Consider the following 20,415-nt stretch of genomic DNA (forward strand, 5'->3'; position numbering starts at 1 on the left):
ACCAAGAACAATGTTCTCGTCACAAAACCATCGGAACGATTTCAAGATACCCGCGTGATCCTAAAAAAAATTAGTGAAATTTGAGGAGAGAAGAGTCAAAACTTCTACGTCAGGAGGCCTCACCAGAGCGACGAAGGGACTGAGGAGTAAAAAGGAATCCTACTCTCCGATATATATAATCCTAAGACTCAAAACATTTTTGTTCTAGACTCAACAACGCAAGCGATTCGATCAAGCAGGGGGCTCCTAAGTCGGGGATGGCTCTGATTACCAACTTGTAACGCCCACGATGCGGCTATAACTCCCACGTGTCGAGGCACGACTTAGAGGCATAACCGCATTGTAGGTATTGTCGCAAGAAGGGTCATCTTCACACAATCCCATGTAATGAACAATAATGGGATAACGAGAGTTGGCTTACAGTCGCCACTTCACACAATACATAAATTAATTCATACATCATCCAAAATCCACACATAGACCGACTACGGTCAAATCCAAATGAAAATAAGATAACCCCAAATGCTAGATCCCCGGTCGTCCCAACTGGGCTCCACTACTGATCATCAGGAAAAGAAACATAGTAACGACCACGTTCCTCGTCGAACTCCCACTTGAGCTCGGTTGCGTCCTCTGCACTGGTATCATCGGCACCTGCAACTGTTTTGGTAGAATCTGTGAGTCACGAGGACTCAGCAATCTCACACCCGCGAGATCAAGACTATTTAAGCTTGTAGGGAGGCAAGGAGTAATATGGTGGAGCTGCGGCAAGCACTAAGCATATATGGTGGCTAACATACGCAAATGAAAGCGAGAAGAGAAGCAAAGCATCGGTCGTCAACTAGTAATGATCAAGAAGTGATCCTGAACTCCTACTTACGTTCATTCATAACCCAAGCCGTGTTGACTTCCCGGACTCCGCCGAAAAGAGACTATCACGGCTACACACACAGCTGATGTATTTTAATTAAGTCAAGTGTCAAGTTCTCTACAACCGGACATTAACAAATTCCCATCTGCCTCATAACCGCGAACACGGCTTTCGAAAGATAATACCCTGCAGGGGTGTCCCAACTTAGCCCATTATAAGCTCTCACGGTCAACGAAGGATAAACCTTCTCCCGGGAAGACCCGATCAGTCTCGGAATCCAGGTTTACAAGACATTTCGACAATGGTAAAACAAGACCAGCAAAGCCGCCCGAATGTGCCGACAAATCCCGATAGGAGCTGCACATATCTCGTTCTCAGGGCACACCGGATTGTCCAAGCTTCCGATAGGCGAGCCCAGAGTTGCCCCTGGTGGCCACCGACGACTGACAGGTTGGACCAATACTCAGAGCACTGGCCCGGGGGTTTAAATAAAGATGACCCTCGGGCTCGCGAAAACCCGAGGGAAAAAGGCTTAGGTGGCAAATGGTAAAACCAAAGTTGGGCCTTGCTGGAGGAGTTTTATTCAAGGCGAACTGTCAAGGGGGTCCCATAAATCACCCAACCGCGTAAGGAACGCAAACTCAAGGAACATAATACCGGTATGACGGAAACTAGGGCAGCAAGAGTGGAACAAAACACCAGGCATAAGGCCGAGCCTTCCACCCTTTACCAAATATATAGATGCATTAATTAAATAAGAGATATTGTGATATTCCAAAATATCCATGTTCCAACATGGAACCAACTTCAACTTCACCTGCAACTAGCAACGCTATAAGAAGGGCTGAGCAAAAGCGGTAACTTAGCCAAACAACGGTTTGCTAGGAAAGGATGGTTAGAGGCTTGACATGGCAATATGGGAGGCATGATGTAGCAAGTGGTAGGTAGCGCAGCATGGCAATAGAACGAACAACTAGGAAAGCAAAGATAGAAGTGATTTCGAGGGTATGGTCATCTTGCCTGCAAGGTTCTCAGAGTTGTCGAAAGCTTGATCCTCGTAAGCGTACTCAACAGGTTTCCTCGTTCACGAACTCGTCTCCCGGTTCTACCCACAGCAAGAACACAAGCAATGGAACCACAATCAATCACGGGAAATGCACAAGCAACATGATGCAATACATGCATGATATGCGAGATGTGATATGCGATGCATATGCGTGCTCCGAAAGAAAAAAGGATGAACAAGGCAGCAACTTGGCAAACCAAGTATGCCACTGAAAAGATGAGATGATTTCGGTCGAAATCGATATAAAGATCACCGGAAACGGATGCACGGTTTGCGAATGGCAAGCAAAACAAGAATGAAACGAACCTGCGATTAACAGCATGATAGCACTTAGAATGCATCAAATAACTATGCTACAACACCCCAACATAGCAACAAAGCATATGGCAGTAATCTACAGGAGATGCTTGACAAAAGATGAACACTGAGCTACGGCTAGATCACACAATCACAGGTTCAAACAAGCATGGCAAAAGTGCAAAAGATATCAGTTTAACAGACCTAGAGAAAATATTGGACATGGCTGAAACAGCATCAGGTAGCAATGTTCAGAGCAAGCAAAACACATGCTACAGGAACTTATCATAGCAAAACAAGGCATGGCATGAATCTACTAAATGCATAGAACAAACGTCCCTTACTGACCATGAGCCAAAAAGGTACAAAATATATGATGGCACCCATGTAAACATAGCAAGTTTCGTTAACAGGTTCCAGACTTAGCAGAAAACAGAACATGGCATTCACAGCATTATGAAGGCATCTTTTTTAGCTCTATGCACTCATCAAAAAGCAATGCATGACAAACCAAGCATACCTACAGCACTATAGCATATTTATGAACCTAACCATGGCAAGATCAAAGTCATAGCATGTATGATCAACTACAACAACCTTGGCAAAATTGAATATCATGTTAACAATCTGCCAGAAACATTTTATAGCAAAAGTAGAGCACGATTACGACATGCTACGGCACTCCATAATTGCAAACAGGGGCATGGATGGATAGAGCATAACCATATGTTCAAAACATCCTTACTGAAGTATCTCAAAATAAGCATGAATATCACTGTAGCATCAAGTTTACATGGCATAAAAAATATCAGCAGGTAAAGACTTAGCAAAATTCTAAGTCTCTGAAAACAGAAACATCACGAAGTCTAGTTTGCATGCTTGTGCTAGTCACCATATAGATCACAAAAATACATGGAATACACCTATGTACAGATAGCATGGCATAGATCAAAACACATGTAGAGTTCCTACTCATAAGATGCACATATTAAATGCAACAAAAATAACAAAACACCAAGTTCTGTTAAGTAACAGCAGTAAACATCACATAGCACTCTTGCATCAGAGATTTGGGCATCAAGATGAGCTCAAACGAGCATGGCCCAATGGAACAAAATGAAGAGCATCTCGTGATGAACATTTCGATATATTACACGCACGAAACGGATCCGTATGCAAGGAGTTATGGTGCGTCAAAGTATGCAACATAATGCAATAATTTCAGGACTTGGAGAAATCGAGGGGAGGAAGAAGTCAACCGTTCGGTCCCGATCTGGATCAGGCCGGCTCGAGGCTCGCCGGAGACGGAGGGGAAGAGGGAGACGGTGGCCGTGGTGGAGGAGCTCGGAGGAGGGAGGCGGCGACCGGACGGGCGGCGCCGGAGTCGGGGCCGGGCGGCGGCGCACAGGGCGACGGGGCGCGGTCGCCGGCGACGGGCGCGGGCGGCCGGCGGAGTTCGGCGGGCGGCGGAGCCGAGGCGGAGGACGGCGGGCGGGCGGCGAGGCGTAGGACGGCGGCGGCAGCGGCGTCCCGGGCCGGGAGGGCCCCGCGCGGGCCACGACGGGCCGGCGTGCGGGCGCGCAGGCGAAGTGGGTGCAGCGGCTCGGCGAATCAGGAGCCGCCATGTGGCGCGGTGAGGGCGGCGGACATGTCCGGCCGGCTGAGGAAGAAACGTCCGGCGGCGCGGAGGGGAATTGATCTAGGGTTAGGGGTGGTTTTGACCCGGAATTTTCGGGGGAGGGGTGTTTATATAGGTAGAGGGAGCTAGAAGACTCCAAATGGAGTGTGGTTTTCGCCGACACGGTCGTGATCGAACGGCGGAGAGCATGGAGGGGGGTTTGCTGGGTTAGTGGGCTGTTTTGGAGGGGTGTTGGGCTGCAACACACAATAGGCCTTTGCGGTTACCCAGTTAACCGTTGGAGTATCAAACGACCTCCAAATGGAACGAAACTTGACAGGTGGTCTACCGGTGGTATACCAAGGCCACTTGACAAACCTCGGTCCACTCCAAGAACGTTTAACACCCGCTCACGAAAAGAGACAAGAGGGGTGCGCCGGTGCATGTGGGAGTGTCGGATTGCAAAACGGACAACGGGGAAAATGCTCGGATGCATGAGACGAACACGTATGCAAATGAGATGCGCATGATGACATGATATGAGATGCATGACATGAACAAAATGCAAAACGAAAGACAAAACCCAACCACGGAGGGAATATCATAACACATAGCCGAAAATGGTAATAGTTGGAGTTAACAAATATGGAAAGTTACATCTGGGGTGTTACAGGTACGTACACCAGGGTGCGCTTGGACTGGAGCGTGGCTAATCCTGCATGGGCTTTGGCCTTCCCAGATGCATCCCTTGAGCATCTCACCGCAGCTACTTCTGATCACGTCCCGTTGTTGCTTCGGCTTCAAGCAATGCATGCATGCAGAAGGGGACCACGGCCGTTTAAATACGAGTTGTGTTGGGAGCGCGACCCAACACTGGAGACAGTGGTGCATGCGGGGTGGAATCAGCATCCTGGGGATTCGGTGGACCAGGTGAAGGCTAAACTCCAAATACTGTCGGGCGACCTGTCGACGTGGGATCGGCAACATTTTGGAAGCGTGTGCAGAGAGATAGCCGAATTAAAAAAGGAACTACAGGTATTGCGAGAATTCCCAGGAAGATCTGGTCCCTCTCGACAGGAGACAAAAATCTGCGATCGCCTGATCGAGTTGTTTCATCGCAAGGAGATCTTGTGGAGGCAGCGAGCTAGGATTGATTGGCTCATGCATGGCGACAAAAATACTTATTTCTTCCACATGAGAGCGAGTAGGCGTCGGCGGAAAAACCAAATTAAATCCTTGCAGCGAGCTGATGGGGAGGTAACGGAGAATGAACCGGAGATGGAAAACATGACGACCTCCTTTTACAAGGACTTGTACACGACGGAAGGGGTTGGTGATATGGCACAGGTGCTAGAAACAGTGCCATGCAAGGTTACGCATGCAATGAACGCCTCGTTGAATGCCCCATATAGCCCGGAAGAAGTTAAGACTGCCCTTTTTCAAATGTTTCCCACCAAGGCACCGGGACCAGATGGCTTTCCTGCTCACTTCTTTCAGAGGCATTGGGAGACGTGCGGAGACAAAATCACCAAAGTCGTTCTTAAAATTGTTGAGGGCACAGAATCTGCAGCATGTATCAATGAGACAGTCTTGGTGCTAATCCCTAAGGTAAAAAACCCAACCCTCTTGAGCCAGTTCCGCCCCATCAGCTTATGTAATGTTCTTTACAAAATAGCGTCCAAAGTGATCTCTAACAGGCTGAAGGTGATACTACCTGACATTATATCTGAGGAACAATCTGCCTTTGTCCCTGGTAGACTTATAACTGACAACATCATCACTGCCTACGAGTGCCTACACTTTATGAAAAGAAATAAAGTTAAAAAGCACCAGGCATTTGCTCTGAAGCTAGACATGATGAAGGCTTATGACAGGGTGGAGTGGCCATACCTGAAAGCAATCATGGTGAAACTAGGGTTCACTGAGAGGTGGGTGGACATAGTTATGGGACTGGTTACCACTGTTAAGTTTTCTGTCATGTTTAATGGGAAAAGATTGGAGGAATTCGAACCTTCGCGAGGAATCAGACAAGGGGACCCAATATCTCCGTACTTGTTCTTGCTAGCAGCAGAGGGCCTGTCGTGCCTGTTAAAATCAAAGAGTGAGTCATCCAATCTGGGTGGTGTGCAAGTGGCTCCTACGGCGCCGCCAGTTAGCCATCTATTATTCGCTGATGACAGCCTGCTGTTCTGTAAGGCAAATTGTGCGGGAGCTAATGAGGTGAACCTAGTATTGAATACATACTGCCAAGCATCCGGTCAGCGAGTGAACTTTGCAAAATCATCAATCTTCTTTAGCAAGGGAGTGCCGGAAGCTACGAGGACAGAAATAAAAGGTTTACTCAATATTCCCAATGAAACTTTAAATGAGAAGTATCTAGGGATGCCGTCAAATATTGGGAGTTCGAAGAATGGGGCCTTCAAATACCTCAAGGATCGTTTATGGAGTAAGGTACAGGGCTGGGTGGAAAACACCATGTCATCCGCAGGCAAGGAGGTTTTGGTGAAATCAGTTGCCCAGTCCATACCTGTATTCTCAATGTCATGCTTTAAACTTCCAAGGGGATTATGTGAACACCTTAATATGCTTATTAGGAAGTTCTGGTGGGGGGGCAAAGATGGCAAAAGGAAACCTCACTGGGTATCTTGGAAAAGTATGACACAGCCGAAGGGAATGGGAGGACTAGGGTTCAAAGATTTTGAACTCTTTAATATGGCGATGCTGGCAAGACAGGCTTGGAGATTACTCCAAACACCAGAGTCCCTCAGTGCACGCTTGTTGAAGAGCATATACTTCCCTGATTCTACCATCTTGGAGGCGACCTTGGGAAACCATCCCAGTCAGATATGGCGAGCCATCATCGAAGGCAGAGATACACTCAAACAAGGTCTCATCCGTAGAATTGGCAATGGTCAATCTACTCGTATTTGGGAGGATCCGTGGCTGCCAAGAGATGAGATGTTACGGCCATATGGGAGCATTCACCCCAATCCGCCAACCTTGGTTTCGGAACTGATCGATCACACTAGCGCTTCGTGGAACAGCCAGCTAATCAACCAAGTGTTTATGCCCATGGATGCTTGTACCATTATGGGGATCCCGGTGTGCACTCGCAATCTCCATGACTTCTGGAGCTGGAACTTTGAAACGAGTGGCAACTTCACAGTCAAATCTGCTTACCGCATGCTTGTAGCGACAAGACAGCGCCGGGAGGCATGGCTTGAGGGCACTGCTGGAACATCAAACAGCACGTCGGAGGAGGGGGCTTGGAAAATGTTGTGGAAGACCCAGGTTCCTGCAAAGGTCAGAATGTTTCTATGGCGTTTATCAAAGCACTCTCTCCCAACGGAGGACGTCAGGGCTCATCGACATATGGCAGATAACGCTTCTTGCGGTTTATGTGGCTCGGCTGATTCGTGGAGACACTCTCTGGTTAACTGCACTAGCTCAAGATGTGTGTGGGCTTTAGTTGATGAGGAGCTAGCACAAAACCTAGTCTCAACCACGGAACCCAACGCCAAGCAGTGGCTCTTCACCTTCATGCACTCGCTATCACATGATCAGTTTGTATTGCTTGCGGTCACTCTCTGGGCGATCTGGACAGCGCGGCGCAAGGCTATTCATGAAGGAATATTCCAATCGCCTCAGGCAACTAACAACTTTGTCAGACGCTTCATAGCTGAACTAAACATGATTAAAGTGGAAAGGCCTATGAGGGGAGGAGCTCAATCTATGGGCCTGTCACGAGCTGCACGCCCCAAAGCTCCCCTGATCGGCTACGCCAAGATTCATGTGGACGCGGGAGTAAGAGCAAGGAAAGGTGGATCAGCAGCTGCTGTATGCCGGGACAGGCAAGGCAATTTCCTAGGCAGCTCCGCGTTGGTGATCGCCGGTCTAGAGGACCCAGCCATACTAGAGACTATCGCTTGCAGAGAGGCTTTGGCGCTGGCGGAAGACCTTAATCTGCATAATTTTGTCGTTGCATCTAGTGGCTGACATCTTAAGTGGAGGCACAGGCAAGAGTGGTACTATTATCCAGGAGATAAACACTAGAGCAACTCTTTTTCATTGTAATTTTTCTTTTGAAGGCCGTGCTGTTAATGTCGAAGCACATAGACTAGCCAAATATTCGCTTAGTCTCGGTCCGGGGCACCACCTCTGGTTAGGTCAGCCCCATGATCCGAGTCCCACCCATTGTGGTCTTTGATGAATAAAATTTGGTTGTCCCCTAAAAAAAGCTAAATAAATCCGCTAAACAGAAGTTAAGATAAATAAAGCCCGTATCTCTCTAAAAAAAGCTAAATAAATCCCGTTTCTAACAAAAAAAACCTGCCGCCGTCGACCGTGTCTCCAATTTACCGCTTAAGCAGATAGTTGGGCCGGTCCAAGTAACGTGGATCACTTTTCCGGTTTTCGAAAAGTTCTAGAACCATCTCAGACCAGGTTTGTCTAAAAAAAAGAATCTCATACCAGGTTTTTCCTTTTTTTTCTTCTCTTGTTTTTCTTTTTTTTCGTATCCGTTTTTTATTTTATGTTTCTGTTTTCTTTTCCTTTTCATTTCGTGAATATTTTTTCAAAATCGTGAATATTTTTTAGAATCGTGATTTTTTCCCATTGGAAGTACAATAAATCTTGCGAGAGGACTATTGTTCAAAGTCATGACTGATAAATGATGCCGCTCACATTTAAAGATGGTAATTTATTCTTCATTTGAAGGATGTCCATGGTAAATGTAGTCTCCAACTCTCCCAACAAGGTATGATTCTCCACACACCTCTTTGTCTTTTTTAGAAGAAAGAAAGTTGGAACCTCTGGTGAAAGATATATATAATTTATGTTCCATAATTATTGTTGAAGTCTAAGTTTAGTCCTCAACTCTACATCTAGTATTACATGCTCCTCAAGAAAGCCCATCTAATTTTGTGTGATATCTAGAACATGAATGACTTATTGAGGACAACAGGGTAACCAGAAAACTAGAGAGCTATGAGAGTAAACCATTTTTAAGCTATGCTTTTGGAACAACTCATGTCTTATTTCAACTTTTCGTGATTTAAAAAAGGCTAAATGAACATCTCAAATTTTTAAGCTTCACTACGGCTTTTCATAGCTTCTAGCCGAGCCGTTGCTAAATGACATAGCCCGCTATTTGAAACTTCGATGTTAAGAGGAGGTCAAAAGGACACCCTACTAGTGCGAGAATGTTTCCGAGTCTTCAACTACTCAAGGTGTATATGACTGTCTGAAGATAAAGTTCATGACATTTCTTCCGGTCTACTCAAAATGTATTATAAATGCGACCAATGAGGCCAGACGTATGAGGCTGGTTTGAGGCGCCCGGCTGTAGATGATCTTAGCTGCTTGGGTGTATGCAATTGAACTAAATTGGGATTAAAAGGTTGCATGGGAACAGTGGATTCTTAAAAAGGAAATAAACTTGATGATCTACCTCTCTGTACACAATGTAATCAAATTGGAATGTAAAGGTTGCTTGGAACACTGGGGGTTCAAAGGAACAAAGGCATCTGGCAAAATTTCGCTCAAATATTCAATAATTTGAACTTTCCTTTTCGTCGGCACTAATATAAGAGGTTTAGATCACTAAAGTAGCACCCAATCGCAAGAACGCCACATCGCGCAAATATTCAATAATTTGAAGTTTCCTTTTCGTCGGTAACATGTTCGCGCAAATATTCAATAATTTGAACTTTCCTTTTCGTTTGCAACATGTTCATGCAAAGCAAGTTCGCGGAAGGAAGATGGTTAACTGGCTGACTTGGTCGTGTTAAGGAGGATTTACAGAATGAAGGGCTCGTTAAGGATTTGGTATTACTGCACCAGTATCTTAACTGTTTTGGTAATATGATGTGCCATGTCACACAATATGAACATATTGTCCACAATTTTTTGTGTGCGGTTCATCTGAGACTGGGAGCTACTGGTCTGACATGTCAGCATGCATTGTGAAGGAAAAACATCCTCTCGACACATATTCAACTCATTTACTCAGTGCCCTTTTTAGCAGCTGATTCCAAGTCATTTCTGTTACAGATTCATTATATTTTGTGGCTGCGATTCCAAGAACATCCATGCAAAAATATATAAAACCCTAATGTCTATGATAATAATACAATCGCTGGCGACATCTGTGCCTCGTATATTTACCCTACAAAATTTGAAGCGCCTATATTATCCCAATACTTCCAAGGGATTCAGGGTTTATTAGGCGATTGACGCTATCCGATTTCAAACACCTTCTAAAAGTACTACAAGGATGAAACTGAACTTGCCGAGTAGGAAAACACAGTTAAACTGCCGATCAAAACTTGTGGAAACGGTATATTGTACCAAGTTGAGTCGTATATCTCTCGCACACAGTTTACATTAGCCTCGATGGGCTTATATCGAGGGAGTACACAGAGGGAGAGAGAGAGAGTACAACGGCACCCCTGGCATGCAGGGCGTGCGGGTGCACGTAGGCGCATGAAGTGCGTGGACAGTTTGGCCTAGCTAGAGACCCGGCGAAGTGGGTTAGCCACCTGGGAGCTGCTGTAGACGTGCGGTCGAACAGTACCGCGTCTTATGGTCCTTTCAGGTTTGGTGGCTCAGTGCTCTGCTGACTTGATTGATCTTCCATTGCTTCCTCGCATTCCTTCAGAAATCTCTCAACACCAGGATCATAAGCAGTAGCCGCCCGCAGGTATTTCGCAGCCTCAGATTTCCGACCTTCATTTGACAGTATACTGCAAACAAATGTCAGTGACTTCAGCTACTACATAGCAATTAGGTTTCTCTTCCAAAACCAAGGGGTGGAAAAATATAATAAGTCAATTTCATATTTTACAGGGCGCAAATATTTCTGCTCCTTTTTGTTTCAGACGGTGCGCATACTAGTCCAACTGCAAGAGATAGCATTAAGTCACCCCCTCCCGTTCTAGCCCTGTGCAGCTTTTTCTCCACTCATCGTATACACATGCATAATATGGTATCCCAGCCGATGCATACCTCCCATGCAAGGTTCGTCTAGTCTTTTTTTCCTCAATACCTCTCTTTTGACCCACCTTAAGAGCATCTCCAATAGATGATGTAAAACAACCTTAGTACAACTTTGTACTAAAGTTAGTACAAAGTCGAGACACTTATTTTGAGACGGAGGGAGTACATCGCTTCAAGTAAAATTTACATCACCAAAAAGTGGGTTTTTACATCACCAAAAACCTCCCAACTCCAACAGATGATATAAAATTTACATCACCGTGGAGGCGGCCATGGTGAGGTTTGCCGGAGCAGCGTTGGCTGCCACGAGGTCTGAAGAGGCGTCCATGGGGTCTGACGGCGGCAGGCGGGCGGCGGGTGCTCGGCGGGAAGGTGTCTCCAGTAAAAAAAATTGCATCTACATCATCTGTTAGAGCAGCTTTTTGTGCAGCTTGGTGATGCTCTAATCTTTGTGTTGGCTAACTAGTAGTGGAGTTAAACTAAGTTTCATAAGTTCACTACAAGCAGATAACCTGAATAACAGTGAACTAACTGCGTTACTAAATTGGCTACATGCAGCTGACACTACAACAAAACCTAGGTATACCAAGTGTTCAAACCAAACGCAACAGTGAACTTATGTATGCCCACACGCTCCTGCTGCTTATAAGACACAAAAAAGATGCAATACAAAATGGGGGAACTGGCAAGTGTTCCTAGCTCATTTTGCCGTGATCAATACTCGGAAGAGTGGAGACTACTCAAGTTGTAAGCTTACATTGATAAAATGATCTGAAAACGGTTTAGTTACCTTCCTAGAGCAATAAAGCCTTGGAAATAGCATGCTTTGCTCATCACTTGTTCTGGTTCCTTGAGCTCTGTTAGTCTTTGCAGGAGCTTGATTGCCGTCTCCTTATCGCCCTACAATGGGAGATGATGGAGTGCTTATGTTATTCACTGCTATTTCTAATGGCTTAAAAACAGGTGAACAGATACTCTACCTGATTTTTGCGCGAAAGACCCGCACTAAAGTATGCAAGCACAAGAAGAGGATCTTGTTCTTCAATCTACACAACAGAAAGCAGTAAATCTTACTGTGTGTTATATTACATCAATCCATAACCAACAAAGTACCAAAGAACATATGAGATTACACCATACCTTTGGTATAGCATGTTCAAAACACACTGAGGCTTCAGGAAACAACTTATTTGAGAACAAGGTTTGTCCCATTCCAATCAAAGCTATATGTAGATCTGGGTTTTTCTCTATTGCTGTTCTGTAGTAAAAGATTGTTCATCAACTTGTACTGTTTGCAGATGAACCAAAAAGGCAACCAGATACAAATTATACCTGATAAGTGGAACAGCTTGATCTTGGCAGCCAGTTCCCAAATATTGTAACGCTTGCTATCAGAGAAAATACAGATATATGCTTCAGAATTAATGATAAAATAATATTCCATGGCAAAGATTCTATAGATTGCAGTCATCCATACTTGAAGAAGCTCCTCAGGTGAACTGGACTCAGCAGATACATTTTCATCCATCATTTTACTATCCTCAAACATAAACTTTGGAGCTGTAGACGATTCCAATTTCGATTGCATGCGAGAATCTCCAAGGGGCCACCGCTGCAAGTTATATTATAAGAGAATAAACCAAACTGCAGCAGCAAAACAGGTATATACTAAAAATAATTGCAATAATTTGTTCTAGCTGAGATGGAACAGGATGGAAAATTACCAAATCAATAGTTAGATTAGCATGACGGCAACTGCACATGATGCATACAAATATAATAAGAACAGTGAATGGCTACAACATTTAAACCTTCAGATGGTTTTACCTGCATTATCTTCTGACCCTCGTGAAGAGATTTTGGCGATGTATTACCAGCGAGAGCTCCAGTATCAGGCAATCCCAACATCTTGCGGACAATATCATTTCTGAGGGACAATTGCTGCATTTTAATCATTTAAAAAATTAGATTGCAATGCAAACAGCAAAATACATACTTTCAACTGCACAGTTAAGTTTGTTTAAGTAAAGCATACGAGAAGCTACCTGGCCATTTTATTGACTATTGGAACAGCAATATAAAAAATCTACATCATAACTATGTACACATGCCAAAATCACTGATAGTAGAACATATGCTGGACTAACGGCAAGCTGGCAAAAACGAAAGAGAGAACTGGTGGGCCTTAAAAGCATTCCTTGCATTACTCTACCAGATCTGTTATGACCCATGTTCTTCCTTTTCTACATAATATTTAAAATTAGTCCATGCCACATAATTATATTTCCAACTCTAGAAAAAAATAACGTAAAAGAACTGGTGGGCCTTAAAATGCATTCCTTGCATACATCAAATATATACATATATGTAAGCATGGAGTTCTTAGAAAAACTGGTGCAGCAATATCTTAACAAAGAAATGGCTTCCATTGCAAGAATGAAAAACTTCAGCTGACCTGAGCTACGTGAAATAAACCATTGGTAGTCCAGTAGACCAGGCTCCCCTGCCAATCAAAGAGAATAGGAGTAAATAAAATGCATCACTATCATCTGAACGTGACCTGAATGAAACAAAATTTGCGCTAAATAATGATTCTTCTTCCAGTCTGTTGGATGATGATGCATGATTACGTTTAAGATAATAAAAATCACCTTCTATTGAACTCTTAGTACAACATCATTCCTAACATTAGCTTAAAGCTCTGCCCCAAGAACTTTGATTACTTCAAACAACTCAGAGCCGTTAACATTTCAATATGATATGCTTCCCCCCTCCAATTGCAGTATCTTTAATTTATCCAATGCAACGCAGTTTGCTAGGATAGCGCAAACAGGGATAAGTGGAGGTACTTTTCAGTACTGTGCACTGAAAAGATCGTAATGTGGGGCAGAAATTGTCCTCGAAATAGAGCAGAAAGATATAACTATCTAATTTGCAGAATTAATATGTCTAAGCAAATTGGAAGGAACTGACCTGAGGGACCACATATGCAATAAGAAACAAAGGAATAGCCAGAATATCAAGGTAAATCTTGTAGTACTGCAAGCAAGATAGAAATATTTTCACAACATAAGAGTGAAGATACACATAAGATCATTCCGGAATAAAAGTCATGGGCATTCAAATGTTATTGAGCAAGTTTTCTTAAATAAAAAAATGAATGTCATATTGCAGATAAGTAAGGCCAACACTGGAGCTTTCACCAAACAAAGTCCATGCCTACGCAAGGTTTTATTCATCTTACCGCAGGACCATAACTTCTACTCCCTCCGATCCATATTAATCGTCGCTGCTTTAGTACAACTTTGTACTAAAGTTATACTAAAGCAGCGACGATTAATATGGATCAGAGAGAGTACTATATTAAACCAGAAAGTCAGCATAGCAGCTCAGCAACAGCAACATTAGCATGCCCATAACAGTACAACATTTTTTTAAGTGAATAACAGTATTCATCATACAGTTAAAAAATATATGCCATTTGAAAGAGGAGGATCAAATATTCAACCTTGTGCAATCTAGTTACACGCAGAAAACATGTGGATTGTACTTTTGGTAGTACTGACCAACTAAACCCCATAAGTGCACAAACCCATCCAGTGTTACTTACTGAAACAATTCTAGTGAAAATATGTACTTTGCCAAGTGAACTGCCAACCATTCATGCTCTTTACACACTCTTTACACAAGATGTTAGCAATATGCCAATTATGCGAGTAATTTACAAGTAACTTGCGACAGCTAGCAAACTGTATCAAATATGCCATTGGTTTGAGAAACATGCCTTTGCTAATAAACCTAAAACTCCAGGGTAGTGCTTTGCCTGGCTTTTCTGGAAGGAAATCTGAGGAAGGCAAGAAAACAAAGTCAAAGATAGTTTACTGCAAACTGGAGCAAGTCCTAGCTTCATTGAATATATAAAGTAGTGTTATCATCCAGTTAGCGATGAAAAGAACAGATAACTTTTCAACTCTCATCAGAAGAGATCTCGCATATAAACTCTTATCAGAAGATATTTTGTGATTAAATCAAGAGAAGTGATTTATCAGGAAACAGAAAAGAAAGATTGCTACTCTAGTGTTAGGTTAATTCACAGATGGACTGATAGCTCAAACTTTGATATCATGGACCCTCCACTAACAGACAGATGGTCATTAGCAACCAACAAAAAAAACACCAACTTCTAATCGGCTCGAAACTAGTTAAAGCCCTAATTGCAATATCTTAATTCACATTCACGTGATGAGTTCCAGCCTACAACTCCCAGTATAGCAGTTGGACTTGTAAACCTGAATGTCCAATATTCCAAGACATGCCAATCTCTTTTCAAGAGAAAATTACTATCAGATGTGTCCAGACATTGAAATTAATGATCACACGATGTAAGACAACACATGGTCCCTCCGTTTCAAATTGTTGGACACATTTCGACTCCCCAATTTAAAATTTTGACTCCAATTTTCCAGTATAATACTGTTCATATTTCATAAAACCGATATCATAAAGGTATTGTTGATTACTAATCCAATGATATCAATTTTGTGTAACATAACCCATATTTGGCATTTGCCTTTTACAACTGTGTGTTGTCCAGGCAATAACAGGTAACTAACTAAAAAACTAAAAAAGGAGGAAATGGCAAGCGAAATCTTACACACAAAAAAACTCGATACGAAACAGTAGAGTACCTGGACATTTAAATAATGGAGCCCAGCAACTAAGACAGGAAAAACAGGACCTAAAGCACCATGTGGAAACTCGGTCAAGTTATTAAACCAGAGAATACCGCCCTGTAATTGTCAAGAAATACCAACAGAATGTAAGAAATTGAACATTTTCCACAGACAAAAGAACCAGAAACCTTGAACATTTTCCACTACACAATGTATCTTATTAATGAAGATGCAAGAAATTTCTCTCTTTTGCCACAAGAAACAATGCCAATGTTAAGAAAATTTCTTACAATTTCCTATATGATACAAAAAATATCAAATTGCATCACTTATCAGTTATGTGCTTTTTGAGCTCAGCTCATCAACTTTCCTTCATTTAAATGTGAATTACAGATATTAGTAGTTAAGTTGGTGTGAATACCAGACTTTGTTCTCATATAATTTACATCCGTTGGATCATGATCGAAATTATAAAAAAAATGCTGCTGCATATGAATCATCATCTCTGTAATGGAAATTTAAGCTGCAAAACTACTCAAGTGATTTGTTTCCAATGAAATGAAACGCAAGCCTTTTCCATTCTCCCGATAATAAACTACTCAAGTGAGCATAGTTCATGAATGCCTATACAACATAAAATATGCATTGGAAAACATGTATGGTTACAACACCAAACCTTCACAGACGAATACTCTTTTAAAGAAGCTTAGGAATATTAGATTGAATGTAATAAAAGATAATTGGGTACAGAGATACCTTGAACATACATTATCTAATCCAGGGTGATTACTGAGGCACATACTCCGGATGCTTGCCATCCACAGTATAAAGCAAGGGAACTGCATAAACGACCAAACAGCTGAGTGAAGAGACGATAACAAGAAAGTGCAGAATTAGTTGGTGTTGATTGCTCTTTTAATTGCTTTTGAAACAACAAATAGGAGGGAAAGGAGATTAGGAACAAGAAACATACAAGGGTTTCTTTGGATAATCAACTGCAATGTTATCTATTCTCAAACAGTGTGAATCGTAGAAGATTTTATCACAAGATTCGCATCATTACCTGAACTGAAAAGTAGGCAAAATTCCAAAGAAAGGAGGGGCAACCAAGCTCTCGCCTTTTCTTCTGGAAAAGAGAGTATTGGTCACGATAACTCCTTCCTGATAGAGGAGGGGGCAATGGAGGGGGCACTTTAAAAGGAGATATATGAGAGTAAAATCAGAGACACATAAACAGAAACAGAAACAGAAAATATAAACAATCTGAATTCAATCAGACAGGAATAGAATAGACTATGGGAGGCTCACTAAAAGGAACATTTCGATTTCAAGAATACAATAGGTCTGGAAGGGGTATTCCCCACAAATTAAGTTTACCAGTTGGTAAATGCTATATGAATCCGGAGATTTAAGAATAATTTCATGAAAGATAAAACAACAGTGGTCTGCGGAATCGGGTACTCTGTCGGCACTAGCAAGCCAATGCACACCAAACATTTGAATACAAGAAAGTAAAGTGAGAAGCTGGCGGAACATACATTTTCGAAAAAGTTGGCCGATTTTAGCAGTCTTGTGAAATTGTACTATCAGGGCGGGGAGTATGATTAGCCGCATGGCCACAGTGGAGGCGGAGATTGTTATCCACCTGCAATGAAAATAAGCGGTTACATTCACAACCAAAGTTGTTCTTAGACATAAAGGATCTGGCATATTCTGAGCGACGAGGGCTACTAGCCACAGCACACGCAAGTACTACCACAGAGGAGCCATGTAATCGCATGAGCAATGCCTAATCAAACCTACTAAGTTCAAATTCACCGGCTATGGCAGCAGCAACAGTAACGGAAAATTGACAAAATTGACGAGCCTTCCACCGCACAATGCCTACCATGGCAGACCGGTGAGGTTATGGAAGCCGTCGAGGACGCCGACCAACGAGTCCATGGCGAACCCCGACAGGCCGCCCCCATTGCCACCGGCGGCCACCCCGACGGCAGCATCCGCCGCGCCATCTGCCGCGGCGGCGAGCTCTTCACCGTAATCGACCGTACTCGCGTCATCCAAGTAAACAAACCCTTCCTTCACGGCGGTCGCGCCCTCGTCGGCCGGAAACTCCGGGGCCGCGGGGGGAGCGGGGCTGGCGGGGGAGCGGGAGTACCAGGAGAAGCCCCGCGCGGGCACGGCGAAAGGGGGGACAGGAGAGGGGAAATGGAGCGGGGGAGCAGGAGAGGGCGGCTCGTGGGTGGGGCCTCGGTGGGGCGAGGCGGCGGAGAGGTGGGCGAGGGCGGCGAGCGGCGGCGGGAGGCGGCCGCGGCGGCCGCCGCCGCCGATGCGGCCGAGGAGTCGGAGCGGGAGCGCCATGAGGTCTGCCAGTCCGTGACGTGGCCGAGGGGCCAAAAGAGGATCCGAGGCTACAAGCACGTGCAAGCGCTCCTCCCAGCCGTCCGATCTCGATCGGGCGGCCCGTATCCGCGATCGCCTGCCCTTTTTGCCAAACGGCCCTCACGTTTCTCGATATAGCGTACACGGGCCTCCGCCTCTCCCCTTCTGCTTTGCTTCCGGTAACGAACCCTAGCCCACTTACCGCGGCGCGACTCCAGGGCAGCCGATCTCGCGCTCCGGTCGGCGGCGGCGAGATGGTGGTGGTGGGGGGCGGCGGCGGGAATGCGTGGGCGAAGGAGATGACCCTCCGCCGGAGGATGGCCAGCATGTATGTGCGCGCCCCCTCCCTCCCTCCGCCCTCGACTCCCCAGGTTCCTCTGAACAAAATTTCCGCTGTCGAGGCTGCTAGGACTGATTCCTTTTTCTGTGGATGCCGGCGCAGATTCAACAAGACGCGGGAGCACTTCCCGTCGCTGAAAGACTACAACGATTACCTGGAGGAGGTCGAGGATATGAGTGAGTTGCCCATCCATCCCTGTTCGTATGAGGTTCGTTCTTGGATGCAGCAGTTGGCAGGATTTTGATCAGTGCTTCGATTTTTGTGTCTTTTGATGAAGCATTCAACCTCATCGAAGGAATCGACGTCGAGGCGATCGAGGCGAGGATTGCCAGGTATCAGCAGGAAAATGCTGAGCAGATATACCTGTCGCGAGCTAAAAGGGTATGCTGTTCTTACATACATTCAGTAAAAAATTCAGTAAGATGATGTTTTTTTTGTGTACTGTACATTCTAACCCACTGATAAGGCTTGTCGACCCTGATTGAGAGTTTTCTGGCCGGTGTGCAGGCTGAAGATCTCGCCGCGGCGCTTAAAGCGAGCAGAATGGTTGCTGTAAAGGCTGGCCCCAGTGATATGGTTAGTTGATATTCGCAGTCTATGATACACTTCATATGTCCAGTTCCATCAGCTTTGTGTAATTACAAGCCTTCATGTATGGAGAATATTCAGTGTTTTTGTTCGACACTTACTTAATATTTGTCAAATATTAGAACCAATCATTTTGTTTATAAAATGGTATCAGTGTTTTTGGACAGGGGTGCGTGGAAGCTTGCTATCCATGTGCCAGAGCCATGAGTTGGTTGCGAGATCTTATGGGTTTCACCTCTAGCCTACCCCAACTTGTTTGGGACTAAAGGCTTTGTTGTTGTTGTTGTTGTTGAAATGCTAATTTTTGAAGTGCCGACTTTTTAGATCTGACAACGTAATGCCCATATCAGATATCTGTCAATCAAATACTATGAAAGTCTAAATCTGGATGAAATAAGCTAGCTGGTTTGTGATGGAATGGTCAACTTTAGCAAGCTCGATATTCCACTAGCATTTTTCAGCTTGCAGTGAATTTGCATTTCGTCACCAATTTATCGCATCCTATCTTCAAACCATTTTTGCGTAATAGAGGTATTGCAACTTTAGATATGGTTGTTTAGTTGTCTTATCATCAACAGGCTATTATCATGTTAACTTTGTGCCCTGATTTTCTAGTTGCTAATTATATTCAGTTATTTTATTTACACCACATTGACTACTTGCATATTTACCTGTAAACCATAAAGAGCTTGAGTCCTCTTCAGCTTTCTGATGATTCCTGTTCTGTACTACTGAAAGTTGAAGCATTGTGTTTCAATCTATCTGAAGTGATTCTTGTATTTTTGTTGTGCAAATGTCAATGTAACAGGCTGCTGGAACCTCCCAGGGTATTAGTGGTGGAGCAGGAGTTCAAGGCCAGTATGCACCTGCCGCCGTTCCTGGTGGGTTGAATCAGCCTCGTCCGACAGGTAACGCCCCGCAGCCAATCGGTGGTTCATCCGATCCTCTACATGGATATGACGAGGAGACCATGCGGCTACGCGCGGAGAGAGGAGCTCGGGCAGGTGGTTGGACTGCTGAGTTGGGTAGGCGAAGAGCACTGGAGGAGGCATTTAGCAGCATATTCGTATAAAGGTTAGGGCGCAGCAACTGTCCCAGAGGATGCATGGTTAACTTATTACGACCCTTATACCACAGCGCGTACTTGTCCAGCTATAACCTGTTGGTTGTGGCCTACATTTTGGACATCAAGCAGAAGGGATTGAAGTGTCTGATCAGTATCAAGCGGCCCAGTGGTCGTCCCTTTTTGCAAGTCGAGAAGTTGCATATTGATGTACCTATGATCATGCCAATGACTGAAACTTCTGTCATTGCTGCCCTGTAATGGCATGATTTTGTTGTTCATCAAACCTCGGCTCCTTTTGAATATAATATCAGTGTTATCAGATCGTGTTTACCAGTTTGTGTGATCTCTCATATCACCCTTCCACTCACTCTAGTGCGGTTATGAGTATACTTATATTTCTAGTATTGAACTATCAACTCTAGTGTGGTTACAAGTATACTTAAATTTGTACTCCCTCCGTTCCTAAATATTTGTCTTTCTAGAGATTTCAACAAGTGACTACACACGGAGCAAAATGA

At 44.2% G+C, this 20,415-nt stretch overlaps 2 protein-coding genes across 2 annotated transcripts; one reads left to right on the forward strand and one right to left on the reverse strand.

Moving 5' to 3' along the window:
* Window positions 1-10,146: 10,146 nt before the first annotated feature.
* LOC109771022 (ALBINO3-like protein 2, chloroplastic) lies at window positions 10,147-17,903 on the reverse strand. Its single transcript, XM_020329738.4, has 15 exons — window positions 17,410-17,903; window positions 17,060-17,166; window positions 16,585-16,712; window positions 16,289-16,360; window positions 15,537-15,638; window positions 14,633-14,692; window positions 13,822-13,887; window positions 13,304-13,351; window positions 12,676-12,789; window positions 12,326-12,460; window positions 12,181-12,236; window positions 11,989-12,106; window positions 11,829-11,894; window positions 11,639-11,748; window positions 10,147-10,595 (listed from the first exon to the last, which is right to left on the reverse strand). The coding sequence occupies exons 1-15, from the start codon at window positions 17,880-17,882 to the stop codon at window positions 10,433-10,435; spliced, it is 1,818 nt and encodes a 605-aa protein (XP_020185327.1). The 5' UTR covers window positions 17,883-17,903; the 3' UTR covers window positions 10,147-10,432.
* Window positions 17,904-18,055: 152 nt separating this feature from the next.
* LOC109771023 (uncharacterized) lies at window positions 18,056-20,227 on the forward strand. The gene is made up of 5 exons (XM_020329739.3): window positions 18,056-18,231; window positions 18,346-18,419; window positions 18,521-18,624; window positions 18,751-18,819; window positions 19,640-20,227. The coding sequence occupies exons 1-5, from the start codon at window positions 18,158-18,160 to the stop codon at window positions 19,901-19,903; spliced, it is 585 nt and encodes a 194-aa protein (XP_020185328.1). The 5' UTR covers window positions 18,056-18,157; the 3' UTR covers window positions 19,904-20,227.
* The last annotated feature ends 188 nt before the right edge of the window (window positions 20,228-20,415 follow it).

The sequence above is a fragment of the Aegilops tauschii genome, chromosome 7 (assembly GCF_002575655.3).
Source record: "Aegilops tauschii subsp. strangulata cultivar AL8/78 chromosome 7, Aet v6.0, whole genome shotgun sequence".
In the NCBI taxonomy this organism is placed as follows: Eukaryota; Viridiplantae; Streptophyta; class Magnoliopsida; order Poales; family Poaceae; genus Aegilops; species Aegilops tauschii.

Excerpts from the sequence above, each read along its gene's own strand:
- LOC109771022 (XM_020329738.4), bottom strand. The coding sequence starts at position 17,882 with ATGGCGCTCCCGCTCCGACTCCTCGGCCGCATCGGCGGCGGCGGCCGC. Across the intron at positions 14,693-15,536 it reads TCCATTATTTAAATGTCCAG|ATTTCCTTCCAGAAAAGCCA; the intron begins GTACTCTACTGT and ends TGCCTTCCTCAG. Across the intron at positions 12,790-13,303 it reads GTTTATTTCACGTAGCTCAG|CAATTGTCCCTCAGAAATGA; the intron begins GTCAGCTGAAGT and ends ATTAAAATGCAG.
- LOC109771023 (XM_020329739.3), top strand. The coding sequence starts at position 18,158 with ATGGTGGTGGTGGGGGGCGGCGGCGGGAATGCGTGGGCGAAGGAGATG. Across the intron at positions 18,625-18,750 it reads ACCTGTCGCGAGCTAAAAGG|GCTGAAGATCTCGCCGCGGC; the intron begins GTATGCTGTTCT and ends GCCGGTGTGCAG. Across the intron at positions 18,820-19,639 it reads AGGCTGGCCCCAGTGATATG|GCTGCTGGAACCTCCCAGGG; the intron begins GTTAGTTGATAT and ends TCAATGTAACAG.